The 20,881-nt window shown below is 44.4% G+C and overlaps 1 protein-coding gene across 1 annotated transcript in view; it reads right to left on the reverse strand.

Annotated features, from left to right (window-relative positions):
- Positions 1–3,286: 3,286 nt before the first annotated feature.
- Positions 3,287–20,881, reverse strand: part of LOC137614620 (ELKS/Rab6-interacting/CAST family member 1-like) — a 68,061-nt gene continuing 50,466 nt past the window's right edge. Inside the window, exons 3-5 of the mRNA XM_068344319.1 lie at positions 9,439–9,719; positions 7,072–7,306; positions 3,287–4,408 (exon numbers count right to left, since the gene is read on the reverse strand). Coding sequence (XP_068200420.1) covers positions 4,136–4,408; positions 7,072–7,306; positions 9,439–9,719 — 789 coding nt within the window. The 3' untranslated portion in view covers positions 3,287–4,135. The remainder of the gene's footprint in view (positions 4,409–7,071; positions 7,307–9,438; positions 9,720–20,881) is intronic.

Below are 20,881 nucleotides of genomic sequence, written 5' to 3' on the forward strand. Positions count from 1 at the left end.
ATTTTTTTTCAAGTTTTTATAGTTTATATTATGAAAAATTAATTTTAGTGTTATTATTGTTCAAAAACTTCTCTAGTATTTTTCTCTTATTTCCTTTCCTCCCTGGGATGCTTTCCCTGTTGGAGCCCTTGAGCTTCCTGCTTTTCCAACTAGGGTTGTAGCTTAGCTTGTAATAATAATAATAATAATAATAATAATAATGATAATAAAAATATTAATAATAATAATAATCATAAGAAGAAGAAGAATAGGGCACAAGTTTATATAATAGTATATCATAAAAACTATTCCATTTTCTTAAACCATAGAGTAACATTTTCTTTGATTCCTCTCACATGGTATGCTTAGCAAAATTATATGTCATGAAGTGGATTGTCAACAATCAAAAGGAAAATGTTCAAACTTTAAAGATGTCTTTCAAAGGATCTCTCTCTCTCTCTCTATAAAGAAGTCTTGCAAAGGATCTCTCTCTCTCTCTCTCCCCCTATAAAGATGTCTTGCAAAGGATCTCTCTCTCTCTCTCTCTCTCTCTCTCTCTCTCTCTCTCTCTCTCTCTCTCTCTCTCTATAAAGATGTCTTGCAAAGGATCTCTCTCTCTCTCTCTCTCTCTCTCTCTCTCTCTCTCTCTCTCTCTCTCTCTTATATATATATATATATATATATATATATATATATATATATATATATATATATATATATATATATATGTGTGTGTGTGTGTGTGTGGAAAAAAATTAAAAAAAGATCTATTAAAAAACAAAGCAAGTTTAATCACAGAACTTTTTTGATGCAAGAAACTTAGTCAGAAATACATATACTACATATTTATTCTTCTCATAACTGTACCAGGAAGCCAGAAAAATTTTTGTCCTTCAAATTCATTAGTTGACTTAGGGTTCCTTTTCCAAGTTTTTTCCTCTGTCATTTTAAAAATCCCCGTAGCATTATTAATGCATAAACTATTAAATTGTAATATCATAGGCCAAGCTATAACTAGTTGGAAAAGCAGGATGCTATAAGCCCAAGGGCTCCAACAGCCCAATGAGGAAAAGAAACATGGAAATAAACAAACTACAAGAGAATAAACTATCAAAATAAAACATTTCAAGAACAATTGTTTTAAGAATCTTAATTCAATCCCTGAGTCAAGGGTAATCTTAATAGCAGCTCCAACTATTTCAAACTTTCTGATAGGACTGGGGCCCCGGGGAACATTCTATAGACATAAGCCATTGGCCATTGTATAGCCAAACAATCGTTAATGGCTTGATATGCATGTTGACCCTAGGTAACTTCATGTTCAAGAGCCAGAGATATTGCCAATAATCAGACAGTTGTAGTGGGGGCACCCCTGAAGGACAATCATATCCTACTTGCCTTGAAAGATGGTCTCACTCGTGTTGATAAGCTTATCCTTTCCATATCTTACTCACTACCCCAAATAGAGGTTGCAAAGAAACCTGTGAAACACTCCACTGTTTCGTTGCACTCTTATACAATAGGTACAGAGGTGGGAATGCAACTGAACTGCAGGCACATTGGCAATATTTGCACCAATTGTGCAGACCTTTTCACAACAGCCATTATGTACAGTCAACCATCCTTTATCATCACGAACATCTTTACGAGCTCTTCCCTTTAAAGGTCTAAAGGCCACTCATGAATGGCAGCAGCAAGGGACAGTGACAATGCCCTAGACATAGAGACTGACAATATAACAAGATCAAGCCCCCAAGCCTGCTCTCCATCCAAGCTAGGACCAGGGAGAGCAAAGCAAAGGGTGCTGATGACACAGCAGGTAGACCTATCGGATCCCCCAAAACCCCATCCTTAGCTCACAAGGATGGCAAGGCTGCAGACACTAAAAGAAACTATCGAGTTTGAGCTGGACTTGAACCCCAGTTAGAAGATTGCCATGCAAGGACGTTTCCAATTTTATGTGATTTATTTGATTGATGAAGGTTTGGCCTGACGACCTGGCACTGGAATCATTAGGATCAGTACCATATCAAGATGACATAAAGGGAGTTTTACAAAAGTTGAACAGCAAGATAAGGCTGACATGAGTCTTTTTATAGTTTATATATGACATATTTGTTTTGATGTTGTTACTGTTTTAGAATGATTTATTGTTAACTTGTTCTCATCATTTATTTATTTCCTTATTTCCTTTCCTCACTGGGCTATTTTTCCCTATTGGAGCCCTTGGGTTATAGCATCTTGCTTTTCCAATTGGGGTTATAGCTTGGCTAGTAGTAGTAGTAATAATAATAATAATAATAATAATAATAATAATAATAATAATAATAATAATGATTCAGCAATAAAATAAGATGAAGTTCAAGGATCCGTAGGTGTAACTGGAAGAAAAAACCCACAGTTGCAATATGAACTTACATTTAGAGAGACTGGGTTATATATAACAGAGTTCTCTGTCTTATTACCTTTACTCTTTCCTCTCTCTCACACTTTTCATAGAATTCCATGTGCCTTCCTTTATATTTCAGTTTTGCAACTACATATTTATTTTGTATGAATAACAACATTAAGAACGTTAAAATCCTTTCCATTTTCTTTTAAAATTTTCTTTACAGAGTAAGTTTCTTACACAAACTACTTCAGTACATGTAAGGTAGGAAATTTTGAAGCTAAATTATATAAAAAGATGAAATATCACACACTGTATCTACAGTTTGATTCAAGATTAAACTAAATTTCAACTCGGAAAAAAATTAAGAATGCCATGTACAATTAAGGAGTACAAAGATTCCAAAAATAAGACTATTTCATCATCATCATCATCTCCTCCTACGCCTATTGACGCAAAGGGCCTCAGTTAGATTTTGCCAGTCATCTCTATCTTGAGCTTTTAATTCAATACTTCTCCATTCATCATCATCTACTTAACAGTTCATAGTTCTCAGCCATGTAGACCAGGGTCTTCCAACTACTATAGTGCCTTGTGGAGCCCAGTTAAAAGTTTGGTGAACTAATCTCTTTTTGGGAGTGCAAATAGCATGCCCAAACCACCTCCATCAGCCCTTCACCATGATCTCATCCACATATGGTTCTCGAGTAATCTCTCTCACAGTTTCATTTCTAATCCTGTCCAGCCATTTAATTCCCAATATTCTTCTGAGGGCTTTGTTCTCAAATCTACTAAATCAGTCATAGAGATTGTTATCTACTTCATTTTAATTTAATTTTCTTATTCCTAATTTCTTTGTGTACACTTTGTATACAATAGCCGAGGATTTCATTCTGTGACAACTCTATCTAGCTAAATCATTGCTTTTATTTCCATTTTATACAAACAATATGTATACTCTCAAAATAAATAAAAAGTTTACAAATTCCTTTTTTCCTTCTTATGAAACAATAATTTTCCATAAACTTGAAAGACAATGGTTAGAATGTATGCAAGAAACAGCACAAAACCCAAACTGTGAATCTAGAGAGTTGAAACCAAAAGTATATTAATACAAAAATGTATTACAAACAATTTAAGGGCACTGGAGATAAAAAAAAAAAAAATAAGTAAAAAGAATATAAATTGGGGACTAAAATAACCAATAGTATGATATTATCCAATTTACAAGGAGGGAAGATAGAATTAGCATATTTATATCACAGTTGTGAATTGCATCATAATCGTGTCTACCATTCTTAAGCATGACAGACTACATACTCGTGATGGGCTGTTTGTGGTAGGTAGGAGAAAGGTGAAGTTAAGTTTAATGAGGACCCATTCCTAGCACCTATTGCACTGTTATCTGTTTATATGAAATTACACTAGTGTACTTTAAAATGACATAACTGTAATAATACATAGTAAAAAAAAGTAAGAAAACTACATTCATCTTAACAAAAAGTAAATAAATCATGAGATTCCTATGAATTACCAGTAAGTAAAAATAAATAAATATTGAGATGCCTATGTATTATCAATAACTGAAAAGAAAAATGACATTACTAAGCATTATTGATAAGTAAGAAAAATAACGAAATAATTCCTCACGGACTAATAACACTCAAGAGCAATTTCATCATGGGCAGAAAGTAATAACGAAAGAAAAAATGTGACCACCTAGCATGAAAACAAAGAGTTAAATTGTTCGAATTCATTACCAAGCTCTTAATCACTTATATAGACCTCAATAATTTGGTCACCCTCAACGACATTTACTCCAGCAATTAGTCGTGGATGTTCATCATTTTCTACCATGAAATTATTTGGACTGAGATCTTCAGAAGGATGATAATTTGTTTCAAAATATTCACTCGGTACAGCTTCACAACTTCCACTAAAATAGCACACAAGAGGTTCCATTCTCACAAGTGTTTGACGATGCATTTCGAGTAATCCGGAATATCTGTCGCTTTCAGAGAGCAACACGCACTCTTCATTCTGTAATGAGGAGGATGCTTTGAGTGAAAATCAAAAAACCTTAATAACTTGAAGACACATCATACTTCCCTATTAACTTGAAGTAGGCTACAAGGTTTAGTCAAAAAAAATGTTTAATATATTACAATGTCCCGGTTCACAACGGTTCGGAATACAGTACAGTATGTCAGTTCCTAATTTACATCAGTCATCCTCAAATAATAATTGGAAAAATAAAATCTGCGTTATGTTGTTTGGTGTGACCTCAAGTCGGTCTTGACGTCAAACTATTACAATAAAAAATATAAAAAAATCTATATTCTATTTATGAAATAACGGAAATATTAGTCCTATATACATTATTATTATCATTATTATTATTACTAGCTAAGCTACAACCCTAGTTAGAAAAACAAGATCCTATAAACCCAAGGGTTCCAACAGGGAAAAATAGCCCAGTGAGGTAAGAAAAAAAGGAAATAAATAAACGATATGAGAAATAATGAACAATTAAAATAAAATATTCTAAAAACAGTACCATCAAAACATATATCTCATATACAGACTATAAAGGCTTATGTTAGCCTGTTCAACAAAACAACATTTGCTCCAAGTTTGAACGTTTGAAGTTCTACCGATTCAACTAACTGATTAGGAAGATCATTCTACAACTTAGTCATAGCTGGAATAAAACTTCTAGAATACTGTGTAGTATTGACCATCATGATGTAGAAGGCCTGACTATTAGAATTAACTGCCAGCCTAATATTACGAACAGAATGGAACTGGATGTAAAGGGTGATCAGAATTATGAAAAATCTTATAAAACATGCATATCGAACTTAATTGAACGACAGTGCCAGAGATTAATAACTAGTTTCTGCACAACAAATTAAGATGAGAATCAGCAGCTGAACACCAGACAGGAGAAGAATACTCGAAACAGGGTAGAATTAAAACACTTCTTCAGAATTGATTTATCACCAAAAATCTTGAAAGACTTTCTCAATAAGACAACTTTTTGTGCAATTGAAGAAGACATAGACCTAATGTGTTTCTCAAAAATAAATTTGCTATCGGGAATCACACCTAAAATTTAAAAAGTCATACAGAATTAAAGAAACATTATCAATGCTGAGATCCAGATGTTGAGCCACTGTCCTTGACATACTTACAATCATACTTTGAGTTTTGTTAGGATTCAACTTCATACCCCATAATTTGCACCATGCACTAATTTTAGCTAGACCTCTATTAAGGGATTCAGCAACCTCAGATCTACATTCAGGAGATGGAATTGATGTAAAGAGAGTAGCATCAGCTGCATATGCAACAAGCTGGTTTTCTAGGTCAAACCACATCATGTGTATATAGTATGAAAGGTACTGGGCTAAGAACACTATCCTGAGGAACACCAGACACCACATTCCTATAATCATTATGGTGCCCATCAACAACTTTTTGCAGTCTATTACCTAAAAATTCAATGATGATGCTAAAAAAGGCCCACTTACTCCTAACTGTTTAAGTTTGAAAACAAGAGCCTCAAGATTAACACAGTCAAAGGCAGCACTAAAATCAAGGCTAATCATACGATTGTAAGAAGGGAATCACATGCTCCAAGGCCTTTACGAAAACCAAATTGCAAACTATGGAACAGATGATTACCTTCAGCTAACCTATTAAGACATTTTGCCAAATGATGTTGCCCCAGGAGTCTTCAAAGTAGCAGATGCAACACTACTATGTCTTACTCCCTTTAGTGTCTCCCCAGGGCTCAGAAAGACACTACAGGGGTAAAAGAAGGCCAGAAGCCCCACACTTAAACACTCAGCAGTAGAAAGACCTCTCCTTCCCCCGAGGGAGCACTAGCGACGTCCAAGGAATCTCAATTTCCTTAGGTCCACGTCACTGTCGTCATGTAGCAACACTAGACAGCGGACAGTCATGCGACCCAAGAGGAACAAGAATAATGTGGATAACGGAAGGTGTGACCACAAAAATCTGTCACACATTTACAGTTCATCCACAAAACCAACTGCAAATCTATTTCTTCTAAAAGAGAAAGGAAAAGAATTAAAACAGCCAAAATTAGAAAGGCAGCTAGAGTACGCACGCCTGTTTGCTTCCGAAACCCAAAGTGACTGCAGGGCTGAACATCCGGCAGGAAGGGCTTACCTTCCTCCTGTAGGTAGGTACTACTAAAAATAGCCCTTCAAGCTAAGCTGAAATCATACTTCAAACAAAGGGCGATGGTTTTTATTCGTATAGGAAGAAGTTTTTTCACACTTTCCCTCTCTGAAATCAAAGTTATAGTTGTAGGACTTTCCCTGTCCTAATCTTGAATAATTTTCTGGTTGTGATAATTTCATTGTTCTAATTTTATCATAAGCTTAAATAAATATTCACTTATATAAAGTACTGTAATGTTATTTCTGGTTGAAGAAATAAAGTTAGAATTCATAAAAATATTGATATAAGAAATCTGGATAACCTGATGATTTTATTTTTTTTTTCTTTTTTTTTTATATTAAAGTTCTACAATGATAAAAGCATTTATCTCTATATTCAGTTAGTTTGTTAAAGTTCACGACTTGATGTAAACATGAAAGTCCCGTGGGGGTGGGGGTGGGGACCAAATAACATCCGAACCCAATAAACATTTATCAAAGTTTATGATTTACCTGTTTCAGCAACTCCTGTTTGTGTTTTGCTACTTTAACTTTGGTTCCTTCGATCGCAGACTCCCGCTCTGACTTTCCGTTTAGCAGACAATCAACCTTCTTCTTTTTCTTCTTTATCATCTCTTTTAAACATTGATCTTGGTGGTGAATTTTGATCAATTCATGATACTCTTCATATATCTCTTTTGCCTTTGTCTGAAATTTTTCCAACTCTGCTCCAAGTCTGGCCACAATTCTGAAACGGTCCATCAAAATAAGAGAACATTTATGCCTGAAATTGATTTTAAAAAGCGGTTAGGGAACTTTATTATAAATGCCCTATCAAACTATACAAGAGGAAAATACATTATGTTCATATGAAGAAACTTTCAAAAACGCCATAGTATTATTTAAAAATGTAATAAAAATAACAGATTTGGAAATAATTTGTATTTTTCCTAACATACAAACCTGGAGCTATTTATACAAATAGGCCCGCCACCCTGTCCCCCGAGAAGTCCTGCCATAAAGCAAAGTGGTTACTCAGCCGAGAGGTGTGCGTGAGCAGGGTAGCCAGTCTACCCCAATCCCCACCCGCTAACTAGCGGATGGGGTAGTTATCCCTCACTAATATTATCATGGCTCGTCTTTCAGCTGTGCTGAAAGTATACCCTATTATAAATAGCGGAGGTTTGTATCTGTGTCAGAACAAACTAAATGTACAGTATATGTCTAATGTGATAACTCGACATTTTACATTGCATAACAGAAAGTCCCGACTAGGATGAAGAAAAGCTAATTCTTTCAAGTAGAGTATAGGTACGAAGATACAAAGTGAGGAACTGAAAGTACGTTACTGTACATTAGTTTCTTGAAAGAAACAAGACCTATCGTTTCATTCCCATTAGACTCAGTTGCTAGTGAGATTAAACCAATTTAACCTTTTTAAAGGGAGCCCACTAGGAACTGCAATGTATAGCAATTCCTCCTGACAGTCTAGTACTGTACCTTTACGATACTACAGCTAACTTACAGTTGTATTAGAAAATGCAAGTAATGACATTTCTATTTTTAACCCTTTTACCCCCAGGCTATTTGGAACTTTCCAACCCTTAACCCCCGGGGCATTTTTTTTTTCAAGCACATTTCGCATTATATATTTTTTTAATTGCTCAAACAGCCTTAATTTTTGTCATAGAGAGGTCAGGTTGGTCTCATTCTTTTGGAAAATTCCTGAAGTTTCTCATAAAGTTATAAAAAATATGCAAAAAAAAAATGTAAATAGCAGTTTTTTGCAAGGACGTACCTGTACATCCATGGGGGTAAACGGATGAGTTTTGTGAAACGTACCAGTATGTCCATTGGGGTTAAAAGGGTTAATAACTTAGATTAGAAATGGATATAGTTATTCTTACCCTTATACAGTGGTTCACTGGCAGTACCCATAGTAGATACAGTTTTATCATACGTATTACACAAGTCATTTTTATGTTACATCATTACAATTCGCATGCTATAAGAGTTCTTTCTCCTTGATAGTTTTTGCGTATTCTGAGAAGAATTATCTGCATAAAGTCCTCAACTTATGTACGTAATAAGTTCCAAGATGCTGTTTGTAAGTCAATTTGTGTACACAACAGTCAACAAGGAGAGAGTCCAATTAATAAAATTCAAGATTGTCACTTATAACAACAGGGGCCTCCATCTACGTCAAAGTGCGAGAGACAAAACTAGAAGATTAGTGGTTGAAAAACTGTTTAAAATGTCCGATATATTATGTCTGCAGGAAACATGGCTCGCCAAACAAGACCTCTCTCATCATAATGTATTATTTGGAAATCATCAAAGGACCACAGGGAAAAATTATGCTGTCATCAATTTGTTTACAAACACAGAAATGCAAATACAGCTTCCTAATATTTCCTTCTTTTTCTAGTGAATAATAATAATGTATTTTTCACACACACTTACTTCAAACTATTTAAGCAATCAAATCAACATGAAATTCAAACATTTTATCAGTAAAAAATTAAAAAAAAGCAATCTTGATAATCATTGAAAAGATCCAAATATCAAAATATTCTTAACCCTTTCGCCCCCAAAGGACGTACCGATACGTTCTTGCAAAACACTGTTATTTACATGTTTTAGCAGTATTTGATAACTTTATAAGAAACTTCAGGCATTTTCCAAAAGAATGAGAACCTGACCTCTCTATGACAAAAACTAAGGCTAGTAAAGCAATTTAAAAAAAAATATATAGCAAAATGTGCTCGAAATTTAACTTTATGGTGGGAATAAAAGGGTTAAATATCAGAGGATTCCAGTCAAGGAAATTTCACAGGAGGGGTTCTAAGCCAGTTTTGTCAAAAATACGATCAAACTCACCCTGAATGCCTTTCCACATCAGGACGTACAGACTGTTTAATTCTGTATGACATCAACTCCACGAAATCCTTCACAGAGAAAAAGTGTTCGAGACGGATCTGGGCCTCCTTAAATAATTTCTCGTTGTCCGCTTCAATTTCCGCTAGCTTTTTCTTCATGATTTCGTTCTTGTATTTCTCTGCGCCGAGCTTCAACTTTTTCTTTTGCAGAATGCAGTGAAGTTCCTTTAAAGACTGACCACCATCCTGAGTATCTTCATTTTTAGGAAGAGGAGAATTTTCCTGACGAAAAAAAAAAAAAAATACTCTTACAGTGAAAGGATAAGTGTTAGGTAAGTTAAAATCAATAAAAAAAGGTATTTGATCCTACCCCAGAAAAGGTGAACAATCAAATTTTTACTCTTATTCATATGGTGTTCACAACAGAAAATTTGATGCCATAAGTAATTTAAAGGATCTGACACCCTTTAGGGGTGAGCGAGCTGGGTATATTCCTGGCATTCCATGCAACTTTTTTCTCTGGTATATTTAGCAGAAACGAGAGTAGGAAAAGCGTCTGGTATGGATGGTGTGAGAGCTGAGATGTTGAAGGAAGGGGGTGTGACTGTACTTGAATGGTTGGTGAGATTGTTTAATATGACAAATTCGTAGATAATTTGTATTTTTCCTAACTATACAAACCTTAGCTATTTACATGGGGTAATTACTTCGGCGTAGCTGAATGACGAGCCATAAAGTTTTAACGAGGGTTTCCTACCCCACCGCTAGTTAGCGAGGGGGGTAGGGAGGGGTAGCTAGCTACCCCTCCCCTCTCACACACACTGGTGAATAGCTCACTTTACTTAGAGGTAGGACTTATCTTGGGGGACAGGGCTGGCGGGCACATAACTGTAAATAGCTAAGGTTTGTATAGTTAGGAAAAATACAAATTATCTACAAATTTGTCATTTGTTCCGTAACTGAAATACAAACCACGCTATTTACATGGGGGGACTTAACCCTTAGGAAGGGAGGTAAGTCCCCTGCCATACTGGCTTTGGCTTGCCCGGGGGCCCCGAACCCGAGTTTGTTAAAAGAACTCAAGGGTCAAGGGGCCCCTGCTCCTCGCAGGCAGTTGTGAGACTGCTGCGGCCTACGTAAGTTGTGTGTGAAGGTGAGCAGTGATTCGTCCTAGGAAGTTGACCTGGAGTTCTTCTGATGGAAATCTAGGCTAGGACTCTCCCAATACCTCCTCGTCAGGGTATGGGGACATGACAGTATTACAACTTAATACTAGGAACACAAGGGAGCATGGTTTACCTGCAGAGGTTCGAGGTCGGCTGTGCAAAGGAACCAGGATGCTGTTTCTCTCCAAGGGAGGAGAGGATGAAGAAAAGAAAAGGGCCAGACAGATCTTTTCATTCACACAGACTAAAACCGGGTAACAATGCCCTCAACCTTCTGCTACCTGTCCAATAAGGAGCCTGAGGTTAGACCAGCTGTTGTGCAGCCACCACAGGGCCGATAGAGAACGTATCGAGCCTCCTGTGTGTTACGTCTTGCAGGTAGTGGGCCGTGAAGGTGGTCTGACGCTTCCACACCCCAGCTTGCAGGACCTGCGTCACCGAAAAGTTCTTCTTGAAGGCCAGGGAAGTAGCCCCGCCCCTGACGTCATGCGCCCTAGGGCGACGTGACGGAGGAGGGTCTGGATTCAAGGCCAGGTGGATTACCTTACGAATCCAGGCTGAGATGGTATTCCTGGTGACCCTCCTCTTCGTTTCCCCGGTGCTCACGAACAAAGCTCGCACCTGGGGGCGGACTGCAGCTGTTCTTTTAAGATACAACCTCAGACTCCTCACTGGGCACAGTAGGAGATGGTCTGGGTCATCTGTTACAAAACGGAGACTCGAAACCTGGAAAGAGTCGAACCTTGGGTTCGGCACTCCCGGGTTCTGAGTCTTGGCAACAAACTCAGGGACGAAGCTGAACGTTACCTCCCCCCCATCCCCTTAAATGGGCGACGTCGTAGGAGAGACCATGAAGTTCGCTGACTTGCTTGGCCGAGGCCAAAGCTAGCAGGAACACCGTCTTCCAGGTAAGGTGGCGATCAGAAGCCTGGCGTAGTGGTTCGTAGGGAGGTCTCTTAAGAGACCTGAGCACTCGAACCACGTTCTAAGGAGGAGGTCTCACTTCCGACTGAGGGCAGGTAAGCTCGTAACTCCGTATGAGAAGAGACAGTTCCAGCGAGGAGGAAATGTCCATTCCTTTGAGCCCGAAGGCAAGACTTAAGGCTGAGTGATAGCCTTTCACTGTCGAGACTGAAAGGAGCATTTCTTCCCGCAAATAAACGAGGAACTCCGCTATTGCTGGTAAAGTGGCATCGAGGGGAGAGATACCCCTTCCACGGCACCAACCACAGAAAACTTGCCACTTCGCCTGGTAGACTCCTGCGGATGAACTGCGCAGGTGGCCAGACATCCTTTCCGCAACTTGTTGCAAAAATCCTCTCTCTGTGAGGAGATGCTGGATAGTCTCCAGGCATGAAGCCAAAACGAAGCTACGGCTTTGTGGTAGATGTTGGAGTGTGGTTGTTTGAGTAGCTCGCGACGTGGAGGGAGCTCCCTCAGGATCTCCGTGAGGAGCTGCAGAAGGTTCGGGAACCACTCTGCATGATGCCATAGCGGAGCTATCAGGGTCATCGAGAGATTGACCATTGTTCTGGTCTTGTTGAGTACCCTCCTCATCAGACAGAACGGGGGAAAGGCGTACACATCGACGTTGTCCCACCGTTGTTGGAAGGAATCTTGCCAGAGACCCTTGGGGTCCGGGACTTGGGAGCAGTACAGCGGGAGCTTGGTGTTCAGCGCCGTAGCGAACAGATCCCCTGTCGGGGAAAACCACAAAGTCAGGACTTTGTTGGCTATCTGAGGATCCAAAGACCACTCGGTACTCACTATCTGCGTCGTTCTCCTCAGACTGTCGGCGAGCACACTCCTTTTGCCTGGAATGAAGCGAGCCGCTAGTGAAATCAAGTGGACTTCGGACCATCTCAGGATCTCTACTGCAAGATGGGATAGCTGTTCCGAAAAGGTACCTCCCTGCTTGTTGATATAAGCCACAACCATGGAGTTGTCGCTCACCACCACCACCGAGTGGCCCGCCAGGACTTGGTGGAACTTCTGAAGAGCCAGGAATACGGCCTTCATTTCTTGCAGGTTTATGTGAAGGTACTTTTCTGATTCTGACCACAGGCCTGAGGTCCTGTGGTTCAGAGCGTGGGCCCCCCACCCTTTGTTTGATGCGTCCGAAAACAGCATCAAATCCGGGGAAGGGACGAGAAGATCCACTCCCTTTCGTAGGTTCTCGTCTGCCACCCACCAACTGAGGTCCGCTCGTTCCGCAGATCCCATGAGGATCGAGATGCCCGGGGAGTCGAGCCCTTGACTCCACCGAGACTTGAGTCGCCACTGGAGGGATCTCATTCTGAGGCGGCTGTTGGGAACGAGACGGGTCAGGGAGGAGAGGTGACCGAGGAGACGAAGCCACGATTGGGCTGGGAGTTCTTCTCGATTGAGGAAAGGTTTCGCAACCTTCCTCAGCCTTGCTATCCTTTCGTCTGATGGGAAGGCTTTGTGGAGATTGGTGTCTATGACCATGCCTAGATATACCAGTTTCTAAGAGGGCTGCAGAGAGGACTTCTTGAGATTTACCACGATCCCCAGATCTTGGCAAACTTCGAGGAGCCTGTCTCGATGGCGAAGAAGGGTCGCCTCCGAGTCTGCCAGGATCAGCCAGTCGTCCAGATAACGAAGGAGACGGATGCCGATCCTGTGAGCCCATGAAGAGATGATGGTGAAGACTCTGGTGAACACCTGAGGAGCTGTGGAGAGACCGAAACACAGCACCTTGAACTGGTAGATCTTGTTGTCTAGGCAAAATCTCAGGTACTCCCTTGAAGACGGATGGATTGGGATCTGGAAGTACGCGTCCTTCAGGTCCAGTGTGCACATAAAGTCTCGCGGTCTCACTGCAAGCCTGACCGTGTCTGCCGTCTCCATGCTGAACGGAGTCTGCTTGACAACCCCGTTCAGGGTCGAGAGGTCGATGACTGGTCTCCAGCCTCCAGACGCCTTTCTCACAAGAAAGAGTCGACTGTAGAAGCCTGGGGACCCGTCTACGACCTCCTGGAGAGCGTCCTTCTCCAACATGGTCTGGACTTTGTCCCGGAGGGCCTGCGCCTTTGGCCGATCCCATAGCAAAACAACTCAACGACACTGGGTTCGCTGTCAGGGGAGGTAGAGAGGCTGTGAACGGGACGCGATACCCTAGAGAGATCACAGAGATCGTCCAGGCATCCGCCCCGAGTTGCTGCCACCTTGTCGCGCAACTCTGAATGCATCCCCCCACTGGTGGACATGCAGGGGGATTGCCAACCCTAGCGCTTCCGGCCTCGGCTGGTACCTCTAGGGTTTTTGCCTCCCCTGGAGGACTTCTTGCCCCTCCTGCTCTTGGCAGGAAAGGGCTTAGACACCTTGGGCTTCGCTGCGGTGGTCGTCTTCTTTGTGTCCTTAGCAGGACGGGGCTGCTGGACTGCTGGAGGCTTGTAGGGCCTCGATGTCATGGCCCTATGGATAAGGGAATCCTGGTTGGATTTCCTCCACCTCTCGGCAGTGAGCTCCACGTCCTTAGGCTCAAACAGCCTCTTACCGAGAACGGAAGTGTGTCTGAGCCTGCTAGACTCCGCACTGGGTACCTTATGATGGAACCTCTCGGCCACAGCGTCCCGACGCTTGAGGATCGTGTTGGCCCACAAGCTCGAGACTTGGTGGGACAGAAACTCAATGGTCCGTGTGCCCGAGAGAAGAAAGGTTTCCAGCACTTTCCTGGTGCTTTCTTTAGAGAGGTCCTCGGACCGCACCAGGATGCCCAGAGACCCCAGCCAGATGTCGAGCCATGAAGTCGCCTGCATGGCGCACTTGATGACCTTCTCCTGGCTCAGGATCTCAGTGGCTGAGAAGGACACGTGCCGGTTGGAGTGTCTCTCAAGAGGGACTCCTCCTGTGAGTTCTTCCACGGAGTGATGCAAGGGAAGACTCAGAGAAGACTCCTCGAGGATCTCGAAGTACCTCCTCTGATGGATTCGAGGAGGAGGGAGGAGCTTATTACCGGCACTCGATCTGCTGGAGGCAAGCTCAGCAAGCTGGCACTCGACCTTGTCCCTGGCACTCTTCATCCCTTGGGACCAGGGCAAAGCTGCACTGGCCCTAGAGGGCTTCTAAGTGCCGTAGACGCGGTCCAAGACCGTGTCCTTCCCTTCACGAGGTGGGACCTCAAGGTCTGGGATCCCATTAAGGTTCCTCATGAGGGTGTTCTGACTCCTGGTGCTCTCCTTCCGAAGGACTTGCAGCGAAGTCTCCCGTCCCCAGTGGCTCTTCCTGGGGGGACACGTGGACATCCTCGACGGCTCTAGACGGTTCCTGCCTGATCCTAGCTGACGATTTGGGAATCGTCTTAAGAGTCCTTAGGCTCCCTCCTGGGTGGGATGTAGGACTCGAGAAGCGAAGGAGGCAGGTCCTTCTCCACATCTGGACGAGAAGACCTTTCGGGAAGAGGAGTAACCTCCCCCATTGGTGCGATGGGGGAGTATTCCTTCTCGTCTGACTCTCCTGAGAAGGGGTAATCCTCCTCCGCAGGGGAGGGCAAGGTCTGAGGGGGAGTAGGAGCCTTGCGTAAGGATCTGCGCGGGGACAGAATAGGCCTCGGAGGAGGATCCACGGGAGAGACTCCTCTCTTCCTCTTCACGGGGGAGGAAGCTGCCGCTGGTTTGTGACCCGAATCAGAGAGGGCTGGCTTAATTGCCTGCAAAAGAGCTCTAAGTAGGGTGCCGAACCAGGGCTGCTGTCTGACAGTCGCGCTGTCGGACACCATCTCTGGAGGGAAAGGGATCGAGGGATCCCTAGGAGGAGTCGACAAACGAGGGTTCGCCTGCAGGGCTGAAAGAGAAGAATCCCTAGACCTGTCCGGGGAGCGTCCCCTCTAGCGAGCGTGCTGGTCTGCGCTTGCGAGGAGGGGAGCGCGATGAGGAAGGGTCCGCCTGGCGGCGATCGCGCTGGGGCTCGTGCATCGGGCCCTGATCAGGGCCTTGCGTGGTTGGATGGCGCGATACTGGAAACTTGCGCGCGTGGGCGGGGCCGGGCGCGAGGGCGCGATGCGCAAGTGGGTGTTCAGGAGCGATGGCGCGATGGCGTGGTGGCGACAGCGCGGGCGCGCAGCAGCTGGAGCGGGAACATGGCCGCGAGAGCGCGTAGGCGATGGCGTAGGCGTGCGGCGATCAGGAGCTGGAGCAGGAGGAGGCCGAACGCGCGGGCGCGCAGCGACCTGACGCTGCCCCGAAGGGCGCGAGATAACGGGGGCGCCTGAGCGTGTGTCCGGAAGAACTGGCTGAGGGCGCGTTAGCGCTGGAGCAGGGTTGCGAGCTACCTGGGGGCGAGAAGGTTCGCGCTGGTCCGATAAGACCGGCACACTCGCCTGTGGGCGCGCTGGTGATTGTGGGCGCGCATCAGGATGCGGTCGCACCGGAGTGCGCTGCTGCGGAGGCCACGCGGGGCGAGCCGCGTGAGGGCGCTCTGGAGTTCGTTGGGCAACCTTAGTTGTCTTAAATACAGGAACAGGGCGCGTAGCAGGAACAAGGCGCGATCGTATCATTAGCAAGCTCGTGCGGTCTAGAGGGAGAGCCCAGAGGCGGCAGTGAGTGCCCGTGCGTTAACTTGGGAGCCTCTTGGGCGACGCGCTGAGCTGTAGCGACGCGTGGTCGCGTTGGTGAGCGCGTGGGCGCTGGTGCTGGGACTGTGCGCGGATGCGTATTCGCGCATCTCCCTAGGTGGGCACGATGGGTCCAAAGCAACGCGCGGGCGCATTGGTGTGCGCGTGAGCGCTGGTACTGGAACTGTGCGTGGACGAGTGTCGCGCTTTTCCCCCGAGGGCCGCGACGAGTCCGCAGGAACTTGTGGACGCCTGTGCGCCAACTCAGGAACCTCCTGGACCGCGCGCGATGAAACAGGAACTGGGGGGCGCTGAGGAGCTGGAGGGCGCGTGGGCGCAGGTGGCCACTGGGGCACCGGTGGATGCGTATGCGCCGTATCAGGAACTGGCTGCGTGGGCGCAGGCGAGCGCGGTGGCGCTATATCAGGAGCAGGGCGCGTATGCGCAGATGGACGTTTGCGCGCTACTTCAGGAACTGCTGGAGGGCGACGGGGCGCCGAAGGGCATGGGCACGCAGGGGGACCCTGACGCGTAACAGGAACAGGGGCGCGAACGCCTAAGGGTAAGCGCCGAGGCGCTATGTCAGGATCAGCAGGAACATCGGCAGGCAGGGGCGTGGGCGGTGCCTGGTGCTTAGGGGCGACAGGCGCAGTTTCGCGCTCAAGTCCCTGCAGCCCCGAAGGGCCTGGAGACTGCGCAGAGGCAGTATCAGGTGGCGCGTGAAGCGCATCAGGAGCTTTAGAAGTAGATGGTCTGGGCGACAGGTCACAATGTCCCGAAGGACGACCATCCTCCGAAGGGGATCGCGAACGATCCCTGGAGAGGTCTAGGTTGGTAGCTGGCAGGACAGGAGAACGGCGAGTCGTCTCCTCCGCAGAGGAATGTGGTGACGAAAAGCCGAAGAGGAGCCTCTTAACCCCTTTGAAGGGGGAAGGAAGGCCTCGTTGGCAAAGGGGAGGGCGAGCCTTCCGCCTTATACGCCCACGAGGGGCCGTGGGATCAGCAGGCTGACCATCGATGGGCCTCCGAAGAGGAGTCTCTGTAAGTGAACTCCCCCGAGAGGGAGTATCACCGGCAGGAGAGACCGTGGGACTAAGCTCCTCCCTCGAAGGATGTTCAGAGGGAGAGTCAGAGCCTTCCGCTACCTCGGCCACAGTAATGGGCGTTTGGCTAGACCCACGGGATGTTTCCGTCACAACAACGTCAACCACAGACAGAGGATCTATCTCCGCTGAAGATGGCGATTGTTTGACGGCCGCACCCAGTTTGATCATGTCAAACAGAGCTTCCTTGGAGGGCAAACCCTGCAGCCCCAAGGAAGCCCAAAGCTGAAAAAGATCATTATTAGACACAACTCCCTCCTCTGGGGGGGAAGGGCAGCCACCTCGCTATGGGAGGCAACGACCTCTCCCTCACCTCGGGATAGGTTAACAACATTACGGTCTACGCTACCACTCGCCAGCCTCTCGGAAGAGGCCGCTCGAGTGGGAGCTTCGGAGGAGGAAAGGGCGGCGGAAGAAGAAGACCTGGGATTTTCTCTCTACCGAGAAGCCTCCAAAGGAGAAAGATCCCTTTTAGCCTTCTTCTTACGTCGCCGGGCAAACCTCTCCCACTGGGAGGTAGACCACTCCCTACACTCAATACACACATTAGACCTATCACACCGTTGGCCCCTACACAGAGGGCATAAGGAGTGAGGATCCGTGTCCACCGCCGACATAAAGGTACCACAAGAGCGGCGGGGAAGTCCAGGCCACGTACGCATGATGAGTAATAGAGGCCAACTTCACACACACTACTGAAAAGAGAAAGCAAACAAAATTATGGCAGTCAACAAAGAGGAGAGCGCTGACAGGTCTGTCGTCTCTCCAAGCCAAAAGTAAAGTGAGCTATTCACCGGTGTGTGTGAGGGGGGAGGGGTAGCTAGCTTCCCCCCCCGCTAACTAGCGGGGGGGGGGGGGGTAGGAAACCCTCGTTAAAACTTTATGGCTCGTCATTCAGCTACGCCGAAGTAATTACCCCATGTAAATAATGTGGTTTGTATTTCAGTTACAGAACAAATGTGTTTTGTGTTGTCAATGGTACCAGTAGATTGGGTTTGTGCATGTATTGTACCACTATATAAGGGTAAGGGAGATGTGCATGAGTGTTGTAATTCAAGAGGTATTAGTTTGTTGAGTGTAGTTGGAAAAGTGTATGGTAGAGTAATGATTAATAGGATTAAGAATAAAACAGAGAATGCAATCTTAGAAATACAAGGTGGTTTTAGAAGAGGTAGGGGTTGTATGAATCAGATTTTTTCAGTAAGGCAGATATGCAAGAAATATTTAGCAAAAGGTAAGGAGGTGTGTTGCGTTTGTGGATCTGGAGAAAGCGTATGATTGAGTTGATAGGGAAGCAATGTGGACTGTGATGAGGTTATATGGAGTTGGTGGAAGGTTGTTACAAGCAGTGAAAAGTTTCTACAAAGGTAGTAAAGCATGTGTTAGGATAGGAAATGAAGTGAGTGATTGGTTTCCAGTGAGAGTGGGGCTGAGACAGGGATGTGTGATGTCGCCGTGGTTGTTTAACTTGCATGTTGATGGAGTGGTGAGAGAGGTGAATGCTCAAGTGCTTGGACGAGGATTAAAACTGGTAGACAATAATGACCATGAACGGGAGGTAAATCAGTTGTTGTTTGCGGATGATACTGTACTGGTTGCAGACACAGAAGAGAAGCTTGGCCGATTAGTGACAGAATTTGGAAGTGTGTGTGAGAGAAGGAAGTTGAGAGTTAGTGTGGGTAAGAGTAAGGTTATGAGATGTACAAGAAAGGAAGGTGGTGCGAGGTTGAATGTCATGTTGAATGGAGAGTTACTTGAGGAGGTGGATCAGTTTAAGTACTTGGGGTCTGTTGTTGCAGCATATGGTGGAGTGGAAGCAGATGTACGTCAGAGAGTGAATGAAGGTTGCAAAGTGTTGGGGGCAGTTAAGGGAGTAGTAAAAAGTAGAGGGTTGGGCATGAATGTAAAGAAAGTTCTATATGAGAAAGTGATTGTACCAACTGTGATGTATGGATCGGAGTTGTGGGGAATGAAAGTGATGGAGAGACAGAAATTGAATGTGTTTGAGATGAAGTGTCTGAGGAGTATGGCTGGTGTATCTTGGGTAGATAGCGTTAGGAATGAAGTAGTGAGAGTGAGAACGGGTGTAAGAAATGAGTTAGCAGCTAGAGTGGATATGAATGTGTTGAGGTGGTTTGGCCATGTTGAGAATGGAAAATGGCTGTCTGCTAAAGAAGGTGATGAATGCAAGAGTTGATGGGAGAAGTACAAGAGGAAGGCCAAGGTTTGGGTGGATGGATGGAGTGAAGGAAGCACTGGGTGATAGGAGGATAGATGTGAGAGAGGCAAGAGAGCGTGCTAGAAATAGGAATGAATGGCGAGCGATTGTGACGCAGTTCCGGTAGGCCCTGCTGCTTCCTCCGATGCCTTATATGACCGCGGAGGTAGCAGCAGTAGGGGATTCAGCATTATGAAGCTTCATCTGTGGTGGATAATGTGGGAGGGTGGGCTGTGGCACCCTAGCAGTACCAGCTGAACTCAGTTGAGTCCCTTGTTAGGCAGGGAGGAACGTAGAGAGTAGAGGTCCCCTTTTCTGTTTGTTTCATTTGTTGATGTCAGCTACCCCCCCAAAATTGGGGGAAGTGCCTTGGTATATGCATGTATGTATATTTAGCAGTATTTATACCTTTGAAATGGTGCTTTAAGGAGCATTTCACTGGGCGACACAGGTCCCTCGCCCAGAAATATATTTTTCCTTCGTCAAAATCCCTTTTTTATAACTAATAGTTAATATTAATATTAGAATTAATTACGACAACATATAACTTATATCAATGGAAAAGTACAACTAATGTTTTGGCTGGTCACATTTGTATGGATATGTATATACAGTATTATAAACTGTATATATAAATATACATACATACATACATACATACATACATACACACACACACACACACACACATATATATATATATATATATATATATATATATATATACAGTCAAGGATTAGTAGTATGGCTACCGCGTCCGGGGGAACCGACGCGCCCCGAGGTCCTAAACCACAGCCTCGTGGTGAGAAATTGGCAATGTGGTCAGCAAAAGGAATAACAACAGTTGGAACTGTAAATGTAACAACGCTCTTTGCACCAGCAAAACTTAGGTGTACCATTGAAGAAATAAATAGATACAGTTGGGATGTATTGGGAATAGCAGAGACTCATTGGGTGGGAGAAGGTGAAATGATGTCAGAAGGAATCAAAATATTGTATTCAGGTAGAGCAGACAATATTCATAGAGAGGGAGTAGCACTAATGTTAGGAAAAAGAGCACAAAGAGCTTATTTGGAGCACAATTCGGTGAACTCAAGAATAATTTCGGTCACTTTGAGAGGAAAGCACAAGAATTTTAAGGTTATTCAGGTATATGCACCAGACAGCTCATATGAAGATGAAGACGTAGAAAACTTCTATTCACAGTTAGAGGAGGAAATAGAGACAACAAAGACAGGCGATGTAGTCATGGTGATGGGCGATTTCAATAGTAAAATCGGAAATGACAGGAGAGGCTACGAGGATGTGATGGGAGAGTTCGGTTTAGGTGAAAGAAATGAGAGAGGACAGAGGATGTTGGAATTTTGCCAGGGTAAACAACT

The sequence above is a fragment of the Palaemon carinicauda genome, chromosome 21 (assembly GCF_036898095.1).
Source record: "Palaemon carinicauda isolate YSFRI2023 chromosome 21, ASM3689809v2, whole genome shotgun sequence".
NCBI lineage: Eukaryota > Metazoa > Arthropoda > Malacostraca > Decapoda > Palaemonidae > Palaemon > Palaemon carinicauda.